The following is a 23,777-nucleotide window of genomic DNA, read 5'->3' as shown; positions in this document are numbered from 1 at the left end:
TGTTTTCCCGAGTACTAATATGTCAAAATGTTATTACAAGAACACGCATTCCCACAAACACCTGCGGTTTGCCTCGAATTTGGTTTCGTGTGCCATTCGACGTCGGATTTTGTGCGCATGCGTGTCACATTTCGGACGCGTTAAATTGACGTCAGAGGAAAAAAAATGAACGGGGTATAGCGGGCGAGTGTGAACATGGTCTGTATCACAGTGACATCTCGCGGTCAGGATGAAAACTACATGGAAATGTAATATTCTTCACCACCCTTTTTCCACGCAATGCAACAAACTAGTCAAGGCTAAATTAACACCGCTAGTTGCGGCAAAGGAGTCAATCAAATGTCAAAAACGCACAATAATCTATGATTACATTAAACCCAAATCTTATTGAGTTGACAAACCTTTCAGAAGTAACTCTGATCCTTTCGTCATTCGACGAGTGGAATCGGTCATCCTTCTCTCTGAAATATTCTTCAATGCACTGTTCTTCAAAGTCGTGGACCTTCTTCAGCTCATCCTCTGTGATGAAAAGCTCTGCGAGTGGCAAAAGTTTGAGGGCGTTACAAGGACGGCTCGATATTAATGACCTATTTGATGTTTTCAAGTGGTCTTGATCAACAAGATCAGAACAAAGTAAGACCGTTTGTAGCGGATTTATATGTAAATGGCAATTCTCAAAGGATGAGATTACTTTGTTAGCAAAGCTCAGTTGACATTTCATTTAAGACCTTAAATGTTCCTCTTTTTGACTTTAAAACATCAGCTCTCCATCTCCGCTTACTCAGTCCATAGTCCCTCTCGTCGTCATCGTGCTTGCGCCAACGACAACACAGGTGCTTGAGCACCATGGTGATGTGACTGAAGATGATAAGCGGCGGAGGAAGGACCGGACGCTCGTGGAAGGTCATGATGAGCTGATAGCGCTGGAACTTCCAAACCTGGTTGGAGATGGACTTTACCTCGAAGAATGTGTTGCTATGGATAACGCAATCAGAGTAGAAGGATGATTAGATTATATTACATAAATTATGCTGTTAAAATATCAACGTACTTGAACACAGCAATGAGGAGATTGACCAGCAGTATATTGGCCACCAACAGGTAGCAGGCCATGATGGCCGGCACGATCCAGGCGCCCGTTTTACACGGAGGCAAGGCCACTGTTACTCCATCCTCAGTGGTGATGTTCTGCCCACAGGGAGCTGCGCGACAAAACAAAAAATCTCAGATGATATCCAGGCGATTGAAATTGCACAAGTTGAAAGAAACGAGGCAATTCAGCAAAACATGGTCGTAATGTTCAAAAAAGGTGACGGAAGCAAGCAGAACAGAAAGAAAAAAAAAAAAGACAAGATGCAGTTTCTCCCCCTCACAAACCAACAAGAAGCTTTTTTTTTTTTTTTTGCAGGGGGAAAAATTGACAATATATTGAAAGACACGTTTTAAATATATTGTCACATCTGAGGTAGCTTAGCCATAGCATCACTCAAATGGCTGCTTTGGAATGTATTTAAGATACATTCAATGTTTTTTCCATCCGTGATGGTTCAGTTGCTGTGGATTCCCAGCGGAACATTCAGCCTCAGTTCTTGCTTTGTTTTTTTTTTTTTTTCAGATTCATTCTCATCATGCTCGTCAATTGTTCACACAGTGCAGCCCAAAGACAGAGAAGTGAAGTAATTTTCTGTTTTCAAACATTTTTCACGCTCGAAATCAAGAACTCGGACAACTGAACCAGGTGAAAAAACAGTTTAGATATGATGACGGGTGGCTGATCATGAGTTGATTATAAGGAATCTCTTTTTTGGATGGGTGCTGCTCAGATCGAGCGAGAAGCTGAGTCAGCAATAATGGAGGCCTATGGTCTTGTGTGAGATGTTGGTTTGGCATGACACCATTTTTTGGCTTCAAATCAAAGAAACATCAAGGGACTATCGCAAGTTTTAACTTTGAGATAGTTCCCCTAAAATGATTAAAAAACTAACAAAAATGTGCTAGACAGTGAAACACCTTTTCTAAAAAGTGTTACTGCCACATAAGAATGGCGATAAGGCAACCCAGTGGTGTGGTGGTGGGAGGTCGTGTAAAGTTGCAGACAGCAGGTAGTCTTCGGTCAAACTACAAGTTGACTAAATAATAAAAATACGTACAATTTGTAGTCTTAGTCAAGCGTCTTGCATCATACAAGGTGCCCCCCGCAGAATTAGCATCATTTTACAGTCTAAAGACGAAACCAATTGTCATTCAAAAACTAAGCACTAGCGACCACTTCTTGTCTATTTACGCCTTATAAATTCAGACAAAATTATGACATTTTTTTCATTGTGAAAGTGATCAAATCTGAATAATCTTTGAAATAAAGCCAACAGTTCGAAACCGATTTTGGTTTTGGATATATCAGACGGTGTCATGCTTTAATATTTTTTGGGGGGGGGTACCAGGGGTGCCTTATCAGCTTGGGAGCTACTTTTGAAATGACCTACCCATTATATTTATTGAGAAATATATTGAGGATTCTTGCCACTTACGTTGATGTACAACCACATATGTTCCACAACTCAACATTATGATGTACATTTTTGCCATTGCCTGAGTTCTCTCTGACAACTGGCTGACGAGAAACACGCACTTTGAAAATGTCATCGTGAAAAAAGTCCTCTTCCCATTCCGTATGAAAGTGATACTTTTTTCTTTTTACTTAGTCCAGATGTCCCACTACGTTTTATTCCTATCTTTTACGTTTAAGAGGAAAAAACCGAGCGAAAAATGTGGACCTAACTAACGACTAGCTTGTTAACTTTGCAACGCTCAGGTGAGCCTAATAATGATGTCTTCTGATTGGTTGATCTGTCTAAATCAAGTAAAGGGATTGTTGATAGGCTGACGCTTATTTTATTTTTTTGAACAACTCAACTTTATTTATATTCCGTCAGTTCATGATCATGTCAATCACCTTGTCATTCGATCTACATAAAGTACCTTGGAGATCGACTGGTCGATCGCAATCGACGTATTGAGCAGCCCTGCTCTATATCCTCTATTTTATGTGGCAGCTGACCCAAGACACCTAACATAAAGGCAACTTGAACCAAGTGTGTGGCGTCGCATGCACACTTGCGGCCTCTAGCGGCAAAAGAGGGCATTGCGTGGAGGTCAAGTGAGGATGATGAAGCAAAGGGTGGAGGGCGGGCGGTGAATTAAGGTCAATGTCATTATTCAATCGATATCGTGTAGATTTACTGGAATTTTGAGAGCACTGGGCAATGTGGGATGCGCCACTACTACGCCAGGTTCCGAGAGTTCGTAAGTAATTTTCGACCAGCCAGAGTTTTTCATTCAGCCTTTGCTGTAACTTCCTACTATGAATATCTGAAACACAGAATGAAAACATTATTTCAGATCTCTTCTCTTTGGGCTACTCCTCCCGTAATAAACAAGCAATTTTCACAAAAGGAACAACACACAGATACACTCTCAAACAGACTCGTCTAGTCTATATACTAGTCTATATTACTGTACAGTTTGTGTTCATGTCTGTCAACAGTAGGAAAGGGCAACTGAGGTCTTACATATTCCTTGCATATTGAATGGTTCTTTGATTGTTTACCACTAAATAAATAAATAAAATATTTGGCACTGCTTTATTTCCTGAATATGATATCTGTCCACGTTAAGCACTTTGTTAGAGCTTCAGCTGTTGTTAAAGCACGAGATAAAAATAGGTATTGTATGAATAAACAAATAAATAAAGAGATCAATAAAAAATAACTAAATAGATAACTAAGTACATAGCCAAATAAGTAAATAACTAAATAAATAAATACGAAAAAAGAACTAAATAGATAACTAACTAAATAAATAGCCAAATAACAAAATACGTTGATAAATGGTTCTGATTCTTTCCTTTTTTTTCTTACAAAACTGCTATAATCTTTTTTAAAGAAATGCTAATAATCAGGCATTGTTTTCAAGGTGCGCCTTATAGTCTGGTGCGCCTTATATATGGACATTTTTGAAAATACACCATTCATTGAGGGTGCGCCTTATACAGTACTCCGATATGTGTGCCTTATACACCAGAAAATACGCTACATATACACAAGGAGCCCAAATAACCTGATTACGTTACCCATCCCCACTCTACCATGATATTAACAATCGAGACACAAATTGAAATACCGATGTTAGTAACTTGACAGAAATTGGACTGTTTCTGGGACAGCAAATAGCAGTGGGTTATTTTCCTCAATGAACAGTCAAACTATATATATGTAGACTAATTCACTCTTCTGTAAAGAAAAATAACTCAATAAAAGAAAAGAACCGTGACTTGCATCTCTCCGTAGAGTCAAGAGTTCTTGGTGGTAAACTTACGATCAATCTGATCAGCAAACACCTCCCCATAGATCATCCAGTACGGCATGAAGAAGATATTCCGTGCCAGCATCCACGAAGGGTCTTCATTAGGGTTGAGGATGGCCTGTCGCGCAACTCCAAAGCTCATGAGCACCACCAACATGATGATCACAAAGTACATCATGTCGATCATCTGACAGAAAGGACCGAAGAGGACAGTTAAAAGAGAAGGCGAACAATCAAATGACCGCAGAAGTTCAACCTTCGCTTCAAATTCGTTTCAGAGGCGATGAAGGAAATTACCACAACTTCCTTCAGAACAATTAAGAAAACCCACATCATCTCAAAGCCTTTAAGACTGCAATGTGTGTTCGTTTATCAGAATTAGCAACCACGATTCATGGGATGCATTAATGTAATCCAAAGGTGTCAAACTAATTTTTTTGCCGCGGGCCCCATTGTAGTTAGGGGTTTCTCTCGAGAGCCGTTCTGAATTTGGGGAAACCATTAGTATGTTTGCATATAGAGCGCATAACAAATTAATTAATAACTAGATTTAAAAGCAAAAGTCAAGGATAATGACTGTTATTGGGGTTTACATTTGACATTTTGGTTCAAAGTTCAGCAAGCATCATGGAACTTGACATGCTTGATTTACTTTCGCGGGCCGAATAAAATGATGTGGCAGGCCAGATTTGGCCCCCGGGCCGTGATTTGGACACCTATGGTGTAGAATATAAAACAGATAGTGGCGGAAAGACACAATATGATTCTGTAGCAGTTTACAACCTATAGGGGAACACCTCCAAAACCAAAAACCACTGGTACAATCAAATATCGTAAATTGTTATCTGAATTAGCCAAAATTCCATTTGAGTTTATCAGAATCAGAATCATCTTTATTGCAGAACACACAAGGAATTTGTTTCTGGTAGAACACGCACTAGTATCGTCGTCAAAAAAACTGCTAAGTGGCACTATACAGTTCCATTTTGGCTACTGTTGAAAGACTTCAAAGAGTCTTATCTTCCACTTTTGAATAAAATGTTTCATTCATTTCACTAAGGGCTATGTTTCTATTTCAATACTGTATGTGCGATTCTGCGTTGGTCTTTACTAGCATCCATAAAGTGCAGCGATTCTCGGTAATCTTCATATAAATAAAAATACAGCCGTCATCTGTACTTGACCGACGTTTTGCTTCTCATCCAAGAGGCTTCGTCAGCAAACTAAAATTTTGCTGGTAGCTCTGACCCTATATATATATATATATATATATATATATATATATATATATATATATATATATATATATATACAGTAAAGTCTCGTTATATCGATATTCTCGGGAGTCGGAAAAAATATCGATATAACCGGACTATCGATATATCCGATCCTGCGGCATGTAAATTTTCTCCTTGCGTTCATAGAAATAGTATCGTAATAAGCAGTACTATCGATATAACCGATGTCGATATAACGATACTTTACTGTGTGTGTGTGTATATATATATATATATATATATATATATATGGTGTGTATATATACACAAAACCATCTGGCGCATCAGGTTAATTACGCTCCAATTAATTCCGAAGCCATTTGTGTTTGTTGTTCCTCCGAACGGCTTTGATTTCACGCACTTACTTTGAATAAGGCAGACACCACATCATAGAGTAACCCGTACGTGGTAATTACCTGACCAAATTATTCCATCTCCTCTCAGAGTGCTGATCGTGTTATCAAAGCCTCATCGCGCACATAATCACCTCAAATCACCTCCGTCTTGAAAAGTGAGTGTCACGAGTTGCATTCTCACAAAAGGAGATCGCGCTCTAGCTACATCTCACCATCTTGCCAATCATCATCACATAGGGACCCAGGTACTTGTTGACACCAAAGATGTCGAGCAGCCGGATGTACCAGTAGATGATGTTGACGCAATAGATGACCCGTCCATAGCTCATGAGCGGGGGCTCCTGGAGACGCAGAACCATGCCGACAGAAAATATGAGGATGGCCATGAGGTCTGTGATGTTCCAATACTCCTGAAGCCACACCTTGACCTTTTGTAACAACTTCCCTGGCTCTGACATAAGGATCTAGAAAAGGGTTGGAGAGGAATTAGAGCTGGGAAGGGGAGACCAGGAGAGGATGCTGAAATATGTAAGGAAAGAAAATAAAAGTGGGTTAAATACATTGTGAGAAAAGGGGTGACACAAGGTACCGTATTTTCGGGTGTATAAGTGACACCCAAAAGCCGTCATTTGCACCTTATATACCGGAAAATATGGTAAATATACACACGGGTCAGACATAAATGCTTAGTTTGACACTGGTACAGTGATACATACAGAACATGTTCATTTCTTCAAGTTCGACAAGGTCCTAAGATTCGATTATATCGACATTTTCAGGAAGAAAAAAACTCATACAAAGTATATTATGCAAGAAAACAGCTTTCGTAGATCACTATTTAGCATGAATTCGTTATTTTGCGTTTCTTGCAACATATTGAAAAAAGAGCCATTCTAGTGGAAAATATGGAATCTTTTTTTCAATTTTGTGAGACAGGTATCACATTTCGGTTTGCGACCAACGGGTGGCACAGTAGGGCCCCGCCTGCAACTGCACAGGTGGTAGTCGTTTTAATTAGTGGCCGTTTGTTACACCTTGTCAAGGTTTGTTTCATCTTGTCATGATTTACTCGTGGTTTTGTTTGCTACTTTGGACCTTTTTGTTCTGATCACTTTGTTGTTTGATTTTTTTTTTTTCCTGCCTGCCGACTTTATTTCATACGATCAAATACACCCTGCACCTCCGTCCTGTCGGCATTTTTGGGGTCCATTACCAGCACCACCTTGCAAATCGTGACAGGGAGAATAAAAAAAAAAACACAACACGAGTCTTTGCTTACCCTGTGTTTTGGTATGTTACTAGGATATAAAGGACAACCGACAGCATTTTTTTGTTTCCTAACTGACATCAGAAAAACGTTTTAAAGCATCTAAAAGGTCCCGCCCCCTTGTTCGTGACGTCACGCCGGGACGTCATGCCCTGCTCTCAAATCAAAACAATGGCTTCAGATTCGGAAAAGATGCTTTCTTGTTACTCATCCAGTTATGAATATGATTCAAATAGTTCTGAAGAAGAAAGCATAAATGTTTGCAATCGATTAAAGACGTATGGACTCCAATGTAGCTCCGAGAAAATGCACAAGATGGCGCCCAAGTTCCGTTGGAAATGGGCTGATTTGTCTGCTGGGAATTTGTGTCAACTAGTATGAAATAGTAGTCTTGGTGCAACACACAACGATTCACCATCGCGTTATTTATGTTTTCCTGCTAATTTTGCCATCAACACAAGTTTTCAGAACAAACGAAGTACCCAAAATGCATTGTTTGTCGCTTTCTCGGCCAGGGGCGTTCCTGATGTGACGTCACGTTAGGAATCGTCACCAACTTGAAAATAAGACCTCCTGAATATTCAGCACGAGTCTTAAAATGTAAAATATAGCTATATGCGGTGGAATCTTTGTAAAATACACTCAGTAGAAGTCATTTGAAGTGATTTTACAAATTATGGACACAACTTGTCCGGAGGTGTCAGTTGTCCTTTAAGTGTTTAGACTCGTACAGTAGCAAACAGGTTTTAATATGGGAGGTCAATTAGCAACGTTGACGTAGTGTGTTTGAAGTCAATGCGTCTTGGGTAAATTATTCAGCAAATCCAGAAACGTTTCTTTTGAATGTATGACAGCAGCTGTATGTAAACAGTAAACAAAAAAAAAAAAAAACGACAACCTTTACAAGCTCCATCATACATTTGGAAGGATTTGGATTTTTGTGTGGTTAAAATGCATTAGAGAATATCTGCCAGTAGAGGGCAGTGTGAGTTCACCTATTAAGAGACACACAGGTAGCTTCGTCCAGGTGGATGTGAGACATTGATGGATGTTTTTCATACAATACAACACAAAAGGTTCACAACCGAACAAAGTAATCTGACGTTTCTATGTTCTCTTGTTTTTTGTTCATTTCGCCACCTGTCCGGTGTAGCAACTTGATTCCATTTTGCCCACTCGCCCCTGATTGTTTCATGAAATGGGAAATGGTGTTCAGCTTCAGCCTTTTGCCACACAACTTCTTTTTCAGTAAACAATCAGTTCATTGGGGTGAGTTCATTATTTGAACATACTGTTTTGGTGCTTGTGTCATGTCAACGTGCACGCGAGGAGTACCTCTCTCATCTTCTCAATGCCATTGGTGAAGATGTAAGCGATGACAATCCATTCTTGAGGGGAAGGCCATAGGTCCATCTTTACCAGGACAATGTAGTTGAATAACATGAGGTAGCCCACGTAGGCCATCTGTAGTGGAAAAAGAAAGGCTGAGAATTGATCAAATGCTAACATGTTAGCAGCTTTTTTGCTAACAAGAGGTAAGCAATACAAAGACCCGAATAGAGAAAAATGTTGAGGCACTTGATAAGGTTATAATATCTTACTTGGGTATATTTCTAGTGCCATTTGATAACGTGCTAACATGCTAACAGTAGCTAAGCTAAAATATAGCAAGATTGAGTAACAAAAGCCGAGAGTGATTTTTCATTTTGCTGACTATCCAGGCGCTATTAACAAACATGGCAATAAAAACCAATCAAGATGTTACTTTTTTTACTTCAAAATTGTACTTTTTTTTACTTCAAGATTGTACTTTTTTTACTTCAAGATGGCGCCATGAGTGTGGCTGCCTTTACAGAAGCCCCTGTATTTTGTTTTTCTCGTTCTTCCTTTCCTTTACTCTTCCTTTCACAACTTTGCTGCTGTGAAATGTAAATTTCTCCACTGCGAGACTAATAAAGGCTAATCCAATCTCAATCCAATGCTAACATGCTAACAATGGGTATTCAAACAAGGCAGACCCATCAAGATTGCCCTGAATTAAATAAACAAATGCCAACATGCTAACAGTAGCAATGCAAAAGACAGCATCCTAAGTAACAAAAGCGCCAAAACAGACTTACAGTATCTCTGAGTTGACAAATTTCTAAAGTCTTTTTCACACCGAAAACACGCATTGAGCATCTCCAGCTGCTGAGCTTCTTAACATCAGTCATCGACTGACTCATTTGATTTCTATGGCACTTGTAATATCGACTGCATCTCATCACCAAGCAGACCAGAGGAAATCAAATTCAAATCAAATGTTAGGTCTTGTGCGACAGAAAAACGGGAAGCACAGAATGTATTTTGCTGTCAGACATCATGCTATAATTCAATTCAGGTTAACATTTTCTTCTGCTGTCATAAAATAACTAACTAAATTGGTAAAACGATGTGTGAATGGATACATTTGACTGGGTGATAAAATTGCTGCCACTGTGCTTAGGGGTATACAACAGTAATGGTAAGCCAAGGAAGACCACACAAGTGCATTAATAAAATTCAAAAAAGGAAACAAAGGAAAAGTAAACAGCCGGAGGTGGACAACGGGATGAAATAAGCATAAACGGTGACATCTCTTCAAGCAAAGTTAATGCAAGCTAATTTATGTGATATCAGGAAGAATAAAAACAGCATGTAAGGCTGTGAAGTGCAACAGCAACCCAGAAACACTTCAAATCATATTAATTTTGTTTTTGTACGCCTGACACGAAATTCTGAGACTCGGTGTGTAAATCTCCAGCTGCATTCCAGTAATGAGGATGATGCGTTTACCGTATCAGACTTGATCTGAGTTTTACTCTTTACTATCTTTGTGACTGCTTTATTTCCTGTATATCAGGGGTCTCAAAGTCATTTTTAGCCGCGGGCCACATTGTAGTTATGGTTTCCTCTCGAGGGTCGTTATTAATTTGGGGAAGCCATTAGAATGTTTAATCCCCTCCACATATTACATATCGAGCGCACAACAAATGAATGAATAACAAGTTTTCAAATCTGAAGTCAAGAATAATGACTGTTATTGTGGTTTACATCCAAAAATATGAAATTTTGTTGAGGATTTTAGCAAGCATCATGGAATTTCACAGATTTGCTTTTGCAGGCCGACAAAAATGATGTGGCGGACCGGATTTGGCCCCCGGGCCTTGACTTTGAAATCTGTGCTGTATATAACAGTTGTCCATGTTAAGCGCTTTGTTACAGCTTCAGCTGTTGTTAAAGCGCTTTATAAATCAATATGTATTGTATTTCTTTTGGTGTACAATATCTGGCCACGACATTAGGTATCCCTGTACAATTCAAGAAATGTGCAAAAAAAAAACAGTTTTTTTAGTTTATCTTTTTATTTGGCAATGATAAAGGATATTTGCAAATTTCCCAATTGTGGGACTGCTAAAGGCTTTCTGATAAGTGTAGGAGAGTTAGGAAAAGGATCTGTGGGGAAGGAAATGATCAGAGTGGTCTATGTTACTGATATGTGAATGGTATGATAGAGTACTTTAGAAGATGACACCCAGACTTTTAACCTGAAGGGAAAGGAGAGACGAAGGAGTGACCCTATCGGGTTTGGAAATGTAGATTTGGTGCCAATTAGGAAGATTTCCATTTTATCCTTATCTAATTGGATGAAATTTGAACCCAGAGTTGATATCTGACAACATGAAAGTGAGTGAAGTGGGTTGAGAGGACAGGTCGAGCTAGGGGCCATCTACAAAGCAATAAAGGGGAATTTTAAATTTATGGAAATGTCACTAAGGGGGAGGAGGTTGGTGGTAATGAGTAGGGTACTCAGGACAGAGCCCTGGGGCACACCTTAAGTCACTATGGTAGGGGCGAATTAAAAGGAATGGGAATAAACTGAGTGCGGTCCAATGTTGGCGATGATTTATGGAGGATAGTCTCTTGAGGAGGATAGAGAGGGGTGTGATGGGGTCAAAGGTCACACTCAGGTCAAAGAGGAAGATCATGGAAAATGAGTGGGACTCGGGTACAACGAGGAGATCATTGATAATTGTTTTTTAAAGCAGTTTAAACTGCTAAAGAGCAGTGTAAGTACATTTTTTTCAAGAATTTTGGAGATAAACAGTCAATTGGAAATTTTATACAGCTGTTGTAGGTTCTCATTTGAATATTCAGGTGTACCAAATGTTGTGGCCTGGACTCCTCACCAGTGTTCACCATGTCTTGAATGTCCAATTCACACTATTAACTCATTCACTGCAATTAACGGATTTATTCAAGAATTGAAACTATGACGTAGAGTCCCATTCTCAAATTAGTTTGGGTTTTTGTTTTTCGTGCTTGGGTATCGATAAAGCGCTGGCCAGACCTCTGGCAATTTTTTTTCCCTTCCACAAGGGGCCAGCATTTCCCTTTTTTCCATGTTAGCATTTTTTTCCAGCTTCAGCTGTTGTTAAAGGGCTATATAAATCAATATGTATTATATTATATTTTGTACAGCACAGATAACTCCAGACCCATATAATTTAGGAAATAACTATTTTTTTCTGATGAAAGAAGAGAGTCTAAGGTTTCTTACGCTGCATTGGATGTTTATGTTGTCCTAAAACTCAATATTCTGTGGGTCCTGGAATTTGAGTGAAAATATCACTGGAGGCACATGCACAGTAATTCAAGCAGCTCAGAATCAGAGAGCGCCACGGAGGAATTCGAGTGCGTTGGTGTGCGTTCTGGACCGTAAACTGACCGTATGGAACCAGAACTTGACGATGGGAGCGTTGTAAAACTCGTAGATCTTGCGTCCCATGGGAATGAGTCTGTGACGGTTCTGAACCTCCTCAACATCTTTCTTCCTGGATGTTTCTGTGGCTACCTTCCCCAGCATCGCCTGGGGTAGGGGAGGTCACACGCGAACCCCACAATGAGCGAGGCGGGTAAGAGAAAGAGAGCGAGGAGCGAGCGATAAAGGGATGAGAAGAGTGGGAGGCAAATGTGATGCGTCAGAAAAGGAGGAGGAAGGAAGTATGTCAAAGGAAGGAGGGTGGATGGGGAGTGTTGAGTACCAGAGAGAAGAAACACACAGAAGATAAATGGTTACTTTCCAGGCAAGTACACAATTTTATCATTCATTATCACATCAGAACCGCCAAAAAAAGCAAGCACAGGCAATGTCTTCATTCCAAAATGTGAAATGTGTGTTCGAGGTGAGTCTTGCGATGAGTGAATGTTGGTGACACAAAATGACACACAGACGGATACTCATGGATTGTGTCTCAGACAACAGGATGGGCCAAAAGGGGGACAGGAAGAAGACCGAAAGAGAAGACAGAAAAGGAAGACATTGAAATTTCGGTTTGGGACACAATTTGTCAATCGATGAGAGAGGGATCATGTCACGTTCTCATTATGGCTCATGGACTTCATGTGAAAGCAACACCAGGCCGCTGAGAGAGTTTATTCTTGGAATTTGTGGACGGCTCAATGGACACTTTATTGGGGACACAACACGATCTTATGCAAGCCAATACAACAGCTGTATGAAACATTTTCAGTGTATAAAAAGCTGTTTTGATCAACATGGTCGGATTGGCACGGATTTAGCATTTAAATCATCCCTGGTTCATGTCTAAAATGGTTTTAGGGTGAAAGAGATTACAATTAGTGTGCAAAGTACTCTGGACTGGGCACAAATCATCCATCCATCCATCCATCCATCCATCCATCCATCCATCCATCCATCCATCCATCCATCCATCCATTTTAATATTCATTATTTATTTATTCAAATATTTCTTTATTCTAAGAGTACTCTGGATTGGGCGCAAATTTCTTATTTATTTAAATATGCATTATTTATTTATTTATTCTAATATGTATTTATTTATTTTAATATTTATTTATTCTAAGAGTACTTTGCACTGAATGCAAATCTTTTATTTATTAATTTATTCTCATATTTATTTATTCTAAGAGTACTATGGACTGGGCACACGTCTCTTATTTATGTATTTTAATATTTATTATTTATTCTAATATTTATTTATTCTAATATGTATTTATTCTTATATGTATTTATTCTAACATTTATTAATTCTAAGATTTATTTATGTATTTATTCACTCACTCACTCACTCACTCACTCACTCACTTACTCATTCAGTGATTTATTTATTATTTACTCTATGAGTACTTTGCACTGGGCGCAAATCTTTTATGTATTTATTTATTCTCATATTTATTTATTCTAATATGTATTTATTCTTTTATGTATTTATTCTAACATTTATTCATTCTAAGATTTATTTATGTATTTATTCACTCACTCACTCACTCACTCACTCACTCACTCACTCACTTACTCACTCATTCATTTATTTATTTTTATTATTTACTCTATGAGTACTTTGCACTGGGCGCAAATCTTTTATGTATTTATTTATTCTCATATTTATTATTTATTTACTCTCGCATTTATGATTTATCTATTCCAATATGTATTTATTCATGTATTTATTTATTCATTTATTCAGTTATTTCTTCATTTATTCAGTTATTTGTTTGTTGATTTATTCATTCGTTCATCATTCATATATTCATATATTTATTTATTTGCATACAGTATATATTTGTATATATATGTGTTTATTTATGTATGTATTATTTATATATTAATGGAACATTATGTAATTTAATTTAAATACATTACATTTAATTATTTAAGTACTTTTATTGTCCTTAATTTGTAAGTAGCTGGGTGTCTTATAACTCCGCCTTGTTCCTTCTTGAGTCCAACCTGGTCGGTTTCATTGCTGGATGCGCTTAATGCAGATGGCAAATCGAGCCGTGCCGAAAGGTGCTCAACTTCAATGCAATCAGTGAAATGGACAATATAAGATCTAGCTTGCGAAATCTCAAATCAATGTCTGTCCACTCTTGATTTGAGCGCGCAACCTGGATCCCGATATATCTCCTCAACTGATTAGATTGAACTGGAAAAAAATCCAAACGCTGCCCGGCATCCATGTCGAAATACGACAATGGGGCAACTCTATGGCTTTGGGAAGGTGCTCGATCAGATGATTTCAGATGTGCAGCGGCAGGCACGCACGGGAACATAAATGCAAATCTCCCGGGGCCCACATGCGAAGCGGCCCGCTGCGACAAGAAGGAGAGCGAGAGAGGCAGCTGTCAGCCAGGATTGTACTGTACCTCATCTTGGAGAGAGGTGGGTGGGATGAAGAGAGAGGAGGTGGGAGGGGTTTTCGGAAAAGAAAACAAGAGGGAGCACGGGGAAAGGCGGAAAAGAGGAAATCGATGGAAGGAGAAACATTCACGAGGAAAACCCACAAGAGACGCTACAACTCCACGACTGATATCTTGGCTTGAGACAATGAGAAACAGGAAGGTTGGCCATGTTGTGTGCGTTTGGAGATTTGAACTGGCCGAGCGTGTAAAGGGACAACAAATTCACATCGCGCTAGTTTTGGACGTTAATATTGTATGTGCAGAGGGTCTGAGATGCAGGGCTGAGGTGGGTTCTCTCACCACGGAGTTGTACTGCGCCTCACAGTAAGATCTTACTGTGAACTCCATGTCCTCCTCCTCCTTCTCCTTGACGGGTTTCTCGGGTTCCTCTTCCTCCTTCTCCTGCAAGTAGGCTTCCTGATCTTGGGGCATGTATGACATCTCATCCTTGTTCTTGAATTCCAGGCTCAGGATTGACGGCGGCAGGAGTAGACCCAAGATCACCTGTTGAGGAAGGCATACCTGTCAGCCTACGAGACACTGTGAGCTTACTAACGATTCAATTTTTCCTTACTGAGAAAAAATTTCATTGCGCAATTTTCCGAACAAAATTTCATACGTAAACATGAATACTTTGAACAAGTTACAACATATTTCTAGCAATAATCAATGCCATTTTTGCCTCAGGCCACATTGTAGTTATGGTGTCCTCTCGAGGGCCGTTATGAATTTGGGGAAACCATTAGAATGTTTAATCCCTTCCACATATTACATATAGAGCGCACCACAAATGAATGAATAACTAGTTTTCAAATCTGAAGTCAAGAATAATGCCTGTTATTGTGGTTTACATCTAAAAATATGAAATTTTGGCTAGGATTTTAGCAATCATCATGGAATTTCACGAGTTTAATTTGCTTTCGCGGGCCGAAAAAAAATGATGTGGCGGGCCGGATTTGGCCCCCGGGCCTTGACTTTGAAACCTGTGCTGTATATAACAGCAGCTAGCATAGGACAGTGTGAGTGGGGGTATTATTGCCGAGAAAGCACGGCAACTTCACTCGGATATCATCAAGAGGCAACTACTGTACTTCAACGACCATCACAAAAGTAAATAAAACGACGATATTATACAGTACAGTTTATTTCTTTAATTACAATCCGATAGCACATTTATTATACATACAATAAGGTATATTTTGTGTAGTTTTAAGGCTTATTTAGTTGAAAATTATGTTTTATGGGGACCTGGAAACGGATTATTCCAATTTTTAATGGTTTCTTATGGAAAATAAATGTTCGGCAGACAACCTTTTCCCCTTGCATACACTTTCTGGGAACCAATTGAGTTCGTGAGCTGAGGTATCACTGGATTTAACAATTTTTTGCATTTCCCGTACAAACTTTCTTGTATGCCGTACACATCTAAAAATGCGCAAAAACTGTACAGAATACAGCCAAATATGGCCGGTTGACAGGTATGTGGAAGGGGAGGGAGAATCTTTTCGTGACAGATGTGAGAGAAACAAGCTCTTTTATGAGCACCGGCGTGGAGATTATGACACAGAGAGAGATGCGATGCGAGGCTGGCATAGATCATCGGCGGTCGTAAAGAGTGCCAAAGCCGCCGTTGAGGACCTCGGTGTGAAGGTCATTGGAAAAAATCCAAAGGTGGCACCAAGGAAATGTTACTTCAGCTACACAGACATGAAACACAGAGTACAGTGTACTGAAAAACCATCCAAACGCTTAATTAAAGGACAACCGACGTCTCCGGACAAGTTGTGTCATTAATTTGTAAAATGGCTTCAAATGACTTCTACTGAGCGTATTTTAATAAGATTCCACAGCATATAGCTATATTTTACATTTAAAGACTCGCGCTGAATATTCAGGAAGTCTTGTTTTTGAGTTGGTGACGAGTCTGTACGTGACGTCATTAAAGGAACGCCCCTGACTGAAAAAAGACATTGTAGCAGTCCTTCCATCACGTCAATGTATTTTGCTGTATTATTTGGTCTGAAAACCTTGTGTTGCACCCAAAAGCCGCCAGAAGAGGGTGTCCAAACTCCATATAAGGAATTTATCAGCCTGTGGAAACAGAGGTTCTGGCATGTCAAAATGGCATGGAATAAATTATTTAATCGATTGCAAACATGTATGCTTTCCTCTTCAGAACTATTTGAATCATATTCAGAACTGGATGTGTAACAAGAAAGCATCTTCTCAGAATCTGAAGCCATTGTTTTGATTCACGAGCAATGCAAGACGTCTTGGCGTGATGTCACAAACTGGGGGCGGGACTTTCTGAAAATGCCCAATTTTTTGCAGATTTTGGATACTTTTAGTCATTTTTATTGGTGTTTTGCATTTGACTAAAAATATCATACTGCGTGTTTTGGGTATTTTAGATGCTATAAAACGTTTTTCTGATGTCAGTTAAGAAACAAAAAAGTGATGTTGGTTGTCCTTTAATGTTAAAACGGAAAAGAAGATGGATTAAAGTCGCCCGAAGCAACCCTTCGGAATTGGTTCCAGAGTGGATCTAAGGACTTTTTAATGCACAGAACAGTCATCTGAAAAAGGTCTCATTTGTAATCATCGGAACAAGCTGACGCCGATCCATCTTGGATCTTAATGGTTATGTTCTGCCGGCAGCAAGTAAAACCTACTCAATGCTACATTACATAAACATCATTAGGCCGAGCAGCGCGGCCAAAGTTGACCGTTGCCAAAAATGAGTGTCCCCCACACATGCGGCCATGTGTGGGGGATTTTGAGGCAACGTCATATATAAAAAAACAACAACAACAACTACAAAACTATAGTGTGATTGTCAAGGAGCGAATCGATTGACGCAATGAAGTTCAATAGGGCTTGCAGAGCTAGCAACATTTCTAAATTTAATCATACAAATCCAGGCGGTCCAGTAGTGGAGTGGTTAGCACACAATTTCCTATACCGCTCCGGCCTCCCCACGTGGAGTTTGCATGTTCCCTGCGCGTGGGTTTTCTCCGGGTCCTCCGGTTTCCTCCCACATTCCAAAAACATGCATGGTAGACTGATTGAACACTAGGTGTGAGTGTGAGCGTGACTGGTTGTTTGTCTCTGTATGCCCTGCGCTTGTCTGGCGACCGGTTCAAGGTGTCCCCCGGCAAGTGCACGAAGACGGCTGGGATAGGCTTCAGCACCCCCCGCGACCCTCTTGAGGATAAAATGGTCAGGAAGACGAATGAATAAAAGAACAAACGAATGAGTGTTACTGAATGACTGTACGAATGAACAAACGAATGAATTAATATATGAATGAACGAATCAATCAATCAATCAATCAATTACTGAATGAATGAATCAATGAATGAACGAATGAATGAACCAATCAATCAATTAATCAATTACTGAATGAATGAATGAATCAACGAACAAATGAATCAATCAATCAATTACTGAATGAATGAATCAATTACTGAATGAACAAATCAATGAACAAATCAATATAAGAATGAATGAAGTATTTAATCAATCAATCACTGAATGAATGCACCAATGAATCCATGAATCAACGAACGAATGAATGAATGAATGAATGAATGAATGAATGAATGAATGAATGAATCAATCAATGAATGAACGAACGAAAGAATGAATGAACGAACAAATGAATGGATGAATTACTGAATGAATTAAAGGATCAATCAATGAACAAAATGCTGAATGAATTAATGCATGAATGAATTAATCAATCAAGCATTTAATGAATGAGTTAATATGAATGAATCAACCAATCAATCAATTACTGAAAACATGAATTACTGAATGACTACAAGTGAACAAATGAATGAATTAATATATGAATGAATGAATGAATCAATCAATCAATTACTGAATGAATGAATCAATGAATGAACGAACAAACGAATGAACAAACAAATGAATGAATGAATGAACCAATCAATCAATCAATTAATCAATTACTGAATGAATGAATCAACGAACAAATGAATCAATCAATCAATTACTGAATGAATGAATGAATCAATTACTGAATGAACAAATCAATATATGAATGAATGAATTATTTTAATCAATCACTGAATGAATGCACCAATGAATCCATGAATCAACGAACAAATGAATGAATTAATATATGAATGAATGAATCAATCAATCAATCAATCAATCAATTACTGAATGAATGAATCAATGAATGAACGAACAAACGAATGAACAAACAAATGAACAAACAAATGAACGAATAAATGAACCAGTCAATCCATTAATCAATTACTGAATGAATGAATGAATCAACGAACAAATGAATGAATGAATCAATTACTGAATGAACAAATCAATTACTGAATGAACAAATCAATATATGAATGAATGAATTATTTAATCAATCAATCACTGAATGAATGCACCAATGAATCCATGAATCCATTTCAACAGTAGCCAAAATGGAACTGTATAGTGCCACAATGAATCCATGAATCATCGAACGAATGAATGAATGAATGAATGAATAAATGAATCAATCAATGAATGAACGAACGAAATAATGAACGAACGAACAAATGAATGGATGAATTACTGAATGAATTAATGGATCAATGAATGAACAAAATGCTGAATGAATTAATGCATGAATGAATTAATCAATCAATCATTTAATGAATGAACGAACGAACAAATGAATGAATGAATGAATGAATGAATGAATGAATGAATGAATGAATGAATGAATGATACAAATCCATGTAGTTTCGAATGTGGCTTCTGCGTGCCATGACGTTTTTGTCCTCAATATTGTGGAACAGCAATACCCAGCCAGGGCAAGTCACCCCATCAATGTGAAGGAAGGCAAGTCATTCATTTCATTGCAGTCATTCTCCAGGCTCGACAACAGCGCGCACGTCAGCCGAAACCTGGAGCGAATTCGTGCATCGCCGTCGTCATCAGTCAAGAGAATCAAAAGATGTCACACATGAGTCTGACTTCAACATGGGCCTGAAATCGACATTGTCAACACGGTGATAGCGCTTTCACAGCCTGCGGCGACTCCATCTTGATGAGTTACATCGTCGGGAACGGATGTTGCACCATTGTCGCCGCGCTGCTATTATTTTGACGATATTTGGACAGCGTTATTACGAGAGATGTCATGATAACCAGAGGGCACATCGTCTTGTTTGTTCAATTTGGAGCGCGTTTGCTGTCTTTCTGCTCCCACGAGCCTCAGCAGAACAACTCAAAGGTCAAAGAATAGCAACTATGGGTCTAAATGAATCCACCCGATCTACCACAGGACATTATGGAAGAGGATTAGGGCCACTGAAGAAAAAAATATATATGGTTGGCAAGATTCTGATTTTAATCTCAGAATTCGGACTTTGAAGTCAGAACTCTGACTTTATTCTCAGAATTCTGACTTTAAAGTGAGAATTATGAGAAAAAAGTCAGAATGCTGACTTTATTCTCAGAATGACTTTAAAGTCAGAATTCTTACTTTTAAGTCAGAATTCTGAGAATAAAGTCAGAATTTTCACTATAAAGTTAGAATTCTCACTTTAAAGTGAGAATTCTGAGAATAAAGTCAGAATTCTGAGGATAAAGTCAGAATTCTCACTATAAAGTCGTAATTCTGAGAATAAAGTCAGAATTGTCACTATAAAGTCGTAATTCTGAGAATAAAGTCAGAATTTTCACTATAAAGTTACAATTCTCACTTTAAAGTGAGAATTCTGAGAATAAAGTCAGAATTCTGAGGATAAAGTCAGAATTCTCACTATAAAGTCGTAATTCTGAGAATAAAGTCAGAATTGTCACTATAAAGTCGTAATTCTGAGAATAAAGTCAGAATTTTCACTATAAAGTTAGAATTCTGACTTTAAAGTGAGAATTCTCACTTTATTCTCAGAATTCTGACTTTAAAGTGGGAATTCTGACTTTATTCTCAGAATGAATTCTCACTATAAAGTCGGAATTCTGAGAATAAAATCAGAATTCTGAGAATAAAGTCAGAATTTTCACTATAAAGTTAGAATTCTCACTTTAAAGTCAGAATTCTGAGAATAAAGTCAGAATTCTGAGAATAAAGTCAAAATGCTCACTATAAAGTTGTAATTCTGAGAATAAAGTCAGAATTTTCACTATAAAGTTAGAATTCTCACTTTAAAGTGAGAATTCTGAGAATAAAGTCAGAATTTTCACTATAAAGTTAGAATTCTCACTTTAAAGTGAGAATTCTCACTTTATTCTCAGAATTCTGACTTTAAAGTGGGAATTCTGACTTTATTCTCAGAATGAATTCTCACTATAAAGTCGGAATTCTGAGAATAAAATCTGAATTCTGAGAATAAAGTCAGAATTTTCACTATAAAGTTAGAATTCCCACTTTAAAGTCAGAATTCTGAGAATAAAGTCAGAATTTTCACTATAAAGTTAGAATTCTCACTTTAAAGTCAGAATTCTGAGAATAAAGTCAGAATTCTGAGAATAAAGTCAGAATTCTCACTTTAAAGTGAGAATTCTGACTTTATTCTCAGAATTCTCACTTTAAAATGACTTTATTCTCAGAATTCTGACTTTAAAGTGAGAATTCTGACTTTATTCTCAGAATTCTGACTTTAAAGTGGGAATTCTGACTTTATTCTCAGAATGAATTCTGACTTTAAAGTCAGAATTCTGAGAATAAAGTCAGAATTCTCACTATAAAGACATAATAAAAAAAAATAATACAAAGACATAATTTTGTCTTTGTATTATTATTAAATTGAATTTGATGAAAAAAAAATACATTAAATTTACAACCCAAGTGTCTTATTATTTTTTTAATCTACAATGCCAAAAAGATCTCTGTTACATTTTTCAGCTCAGAGAGCTAAATCTACACACATATTATTAAGTATCCGCCGAAAATGAAAACATGTCGTCGGCCCCAAAGGCTTAAACCGAAGCCCAACGCTTAAAAATATGTGGTACACGGTTTGAAGGTTTTCTAGTAATTAAGGTCAGTTCTTTCGTTCCCCGTGGCTTCAGAGGAGAATCGGTGGTCTTAAACGAACAAAAGTTATAGCAGAAGGTTCACTGCTTGTGGCTGATTAGACTCATTATTCTCTTTCGTGGTCGACTTTATTTTCACCGATGGCATTGTCCATAAATTATGATTTAAAGTGACGTAGCGGCAAGTAAGATGGAGTCATGTTCAGTCAAAGGTATCGTAGAATGAGATACAATACACTTGAGCTTTTTAGACGACCACTCTTATACTTGATGTGATTCACTAGTCAGCGCAGAGCGCCGATCCAGATGTGGATTTGTCGCGGCTTGGAATTAAAGCGGATTTACGTGGGATAGGAGATGTGAGACAATCTTTTTTAATCAATGGATGCTACATCTTCGTGTTTGCTTTCAACATGTAGCTTTTAGTTGATGTGCACATTCCACCATAATGTCCCTGATCCACCGGTGAAAAGGATGCTTTGATCCTCTCCTCTTTCATCTAGAAATGCTTCATATAACAAAGAGGGTGCAGAAAAAGTTTAAGATTGAAGACTGTCTTTGTCTTTTGTGTTGTCACATTATTTGTTAGTTTTTTTGTTGTCTTTTTTTTACTTCAAGACGGCTCCGCGAAAAGTGGCTACAGTGATACCTCGACTTACGAACTTAATCGGTTCCCAGAAAGTGTGTGTAAGGTGAAAAGTTTGTCTGCCAAACATTTATTTCCCATAAGAAACCATTAAAACTGAGAAAAATCCGTTCCCAGGTCCCCATAAAACACTTTTCTACTAAATTAGCTTTAAAAGTACACACGATATACCTTCTTTTATGTATCATAAATGTGCTGTAGTATTGCAATTAAAGGCATAAACTGTACTGTATTTTATTTACCTTTGTGATGGTCGTTGATGTAGTTGCCTTTGCTTTTGTTGAAGTTGCCGTGCTTTCTCGGCGATAATACCCTCACTCACACTGTCCCCTGCTAGCTGCTTTTCGTTCATCCAAATCAACAGAATTTTTTAAACCTCTTCTATTGCCTGAGACCGACAAAGAAACACCTTTAGCCACACGTAGCAATGGTCGACTTAGCATACTGGTACTGGGACGCTAAGTCACACAAACGCACACCGCATTCATGTTTTTCGATGATCTTCTTCTTCTGCTCGACCATAATTTGGTTTTGTGTCCTCTTTGGCTGAACACTAGCCTGTGGTGGGGTCTTTTTCGGTCCCATAATAGCAAAAGTACTCCACTCGATAAAAAACCATGTCTGCACTCAAAGAAAGTGGGTGTGGAAAACTAGTCCGCCAGCCACCGTGGTGCTGTTTGACCGTGTGGTTTGGTGTTCAGTCGCCGAAAACTAGTTTGTGCGCCAAGATTATATTCTCGTGAATTTACTGTTCATAAAGCAAAAACATCGTAAGCTAAAGCGTTCGTAAGCCAAGGTATCACTGTAATTTGTTTTTCTACTTCTTCCTTTCCTCTTAATGTCATTACTTTGCTACTGTGAAATGTGATTTTCTCCACTGCAAGACTAATAAAAACTAATCCAATCCAACATACAGGCGTACCTAATATAGTGACCATCGAAGATAACGCCAATTGTCCACTAATACATTTATTTTTCCTCTACCTTCAGTCCCGAGTTCTTGCGCATGCGCAGACGTCCCATCCACATGTCGGTCAGCAACATCTGACTGCAGGTGTGGGCGATGAAATCGCGATGCTTGGCCGCGACCGCCAGCTGCAGGCAGGTGGCGTTGCTCCAGTTCTTCAATTCATACGTCAGGAGCTTCATGGCCATCTGCTCATCTTGTTTATACGACTGGTCCAGAAGTTCCACAGCCAGCTGGCCAAACTCTCTAGGAAATAGTATGCGGGACATAAACGCATGCGTCAAGCCATGAACAGAGGGAGTGTGGTGTCTTGTCACAACATGAAAGGAGTGTGTGAAAATGGTCCAGGCATCACTGACCATCTGGTCTACATTTTAAATTAGATTTGCATGGAAACACCCACGAATAGGGACTTAAAAAAATAAAATCCAGCACAGGCGCAATCTTTACAAATAGCCTGAGTGGACACACGGGATGTCATGCTGAGAGACGTTTTCATCACTCCCAATGTGTGCGTGTGTTTTCAGTTCTTGTATTATATAGAAGCAACCGCATAGTACTATAAATAACATTTTTTTTCCACGTTGTTTAATTTAGAGTGCTTCAGCTTTCCACCAAAATTGCACTCCCAAAACCGGCGAACATAGTATACAAC

The 23,777-nt window shown here is 38.5% G+C and overlaps 1 protein-coding gene and 1 long non-coding RNA gene across 21 annotated transcripts in view; one reads left to right on the top strand and one right to left on the bottom strand.

Moving 5' to 3' along the window:
* The window catches only part of trpm3 (transient receptor potential cation channel, subfamily M, member 3), a 143,358-nt gene that overhangs the window by 5,368 nt on the left and 114,213 nt on the right, over positions 1–23,777 (bottom strand). For 8 of the 20 annotated variants that reach the window (XM_088993661.1, XM_088993663.1, XM_088993664.1 and 5 more), the window contains 9 exons: positions 23,140–23,368; positions 14,844–15,011; positions 12,010–12,150; positions 8,598–8,726; positions 6,208–6,459; positions 4,375–4,549; positions 1,052–1,202; positions 782–975; positions 402–534 (listed from right to left, as the gene is read on the bottom strand). In XM_088993661.1, the coding sequence (XP_088849787.1) occupies positions 402–534; positions 782–975; positions 1,052–1,202; positions 4,375–4,549; positions 6,208–6,459; positions 8,598–8,726; positions 12,010–12,150; positions 14,844–15,011; positions 23,140–23,368 (1,572 nt within the window). Of the gene's footprint in view, positions 1–401; positions 535–781; positions 976–1,051; positions 1,203–3,240; positions 3,370–4,374; positions 4,550–6,207; positions 6,460–8,597; positions 8,727–12,009; positions 12,151–14,807; positions 15,012–23,139; positions 23,369–23,777 lie in introns of all 20 variants that reach the window. The other 12 variants (XM_088993650.1, XM_088993651.1, XM_088993652.1 and 9 more) reach the window with 4 other exon arrangements.
* Positions 14,574–23,248, top strand: LOC148898779 (uncharacterized). Its single transcript, XR_016114631.1, has 3 exons — positions 14,574–14,793; positions 14,973–15,049; positions 23,146–23,248. It is a non-coding gene; the product is annotated as an uncharacterized LOC148898779 (long non-coding RNA).

Source organism: Hippocampus bargibanti, linkage group LG04 (assembly GCF_051943395.1).
Source record: "Hippocampus bargibanti isolate YZ-2025 linkage group LG04, ASM5194339v1, whole genome shotgun sequence".
Classification (NCBI taxonomy): Eukaryota; Metazoa; Chordata; class Actinopteri; order Syngnathiformes; family Syngnathidae; genus Hippocampus; species Hippocampus bargibanti.
The sequence above is the reverse complement of the archived record's forward strand: the minus strand, read 5'-3'. Positions and strand labels throughout refer to the sequence as shown.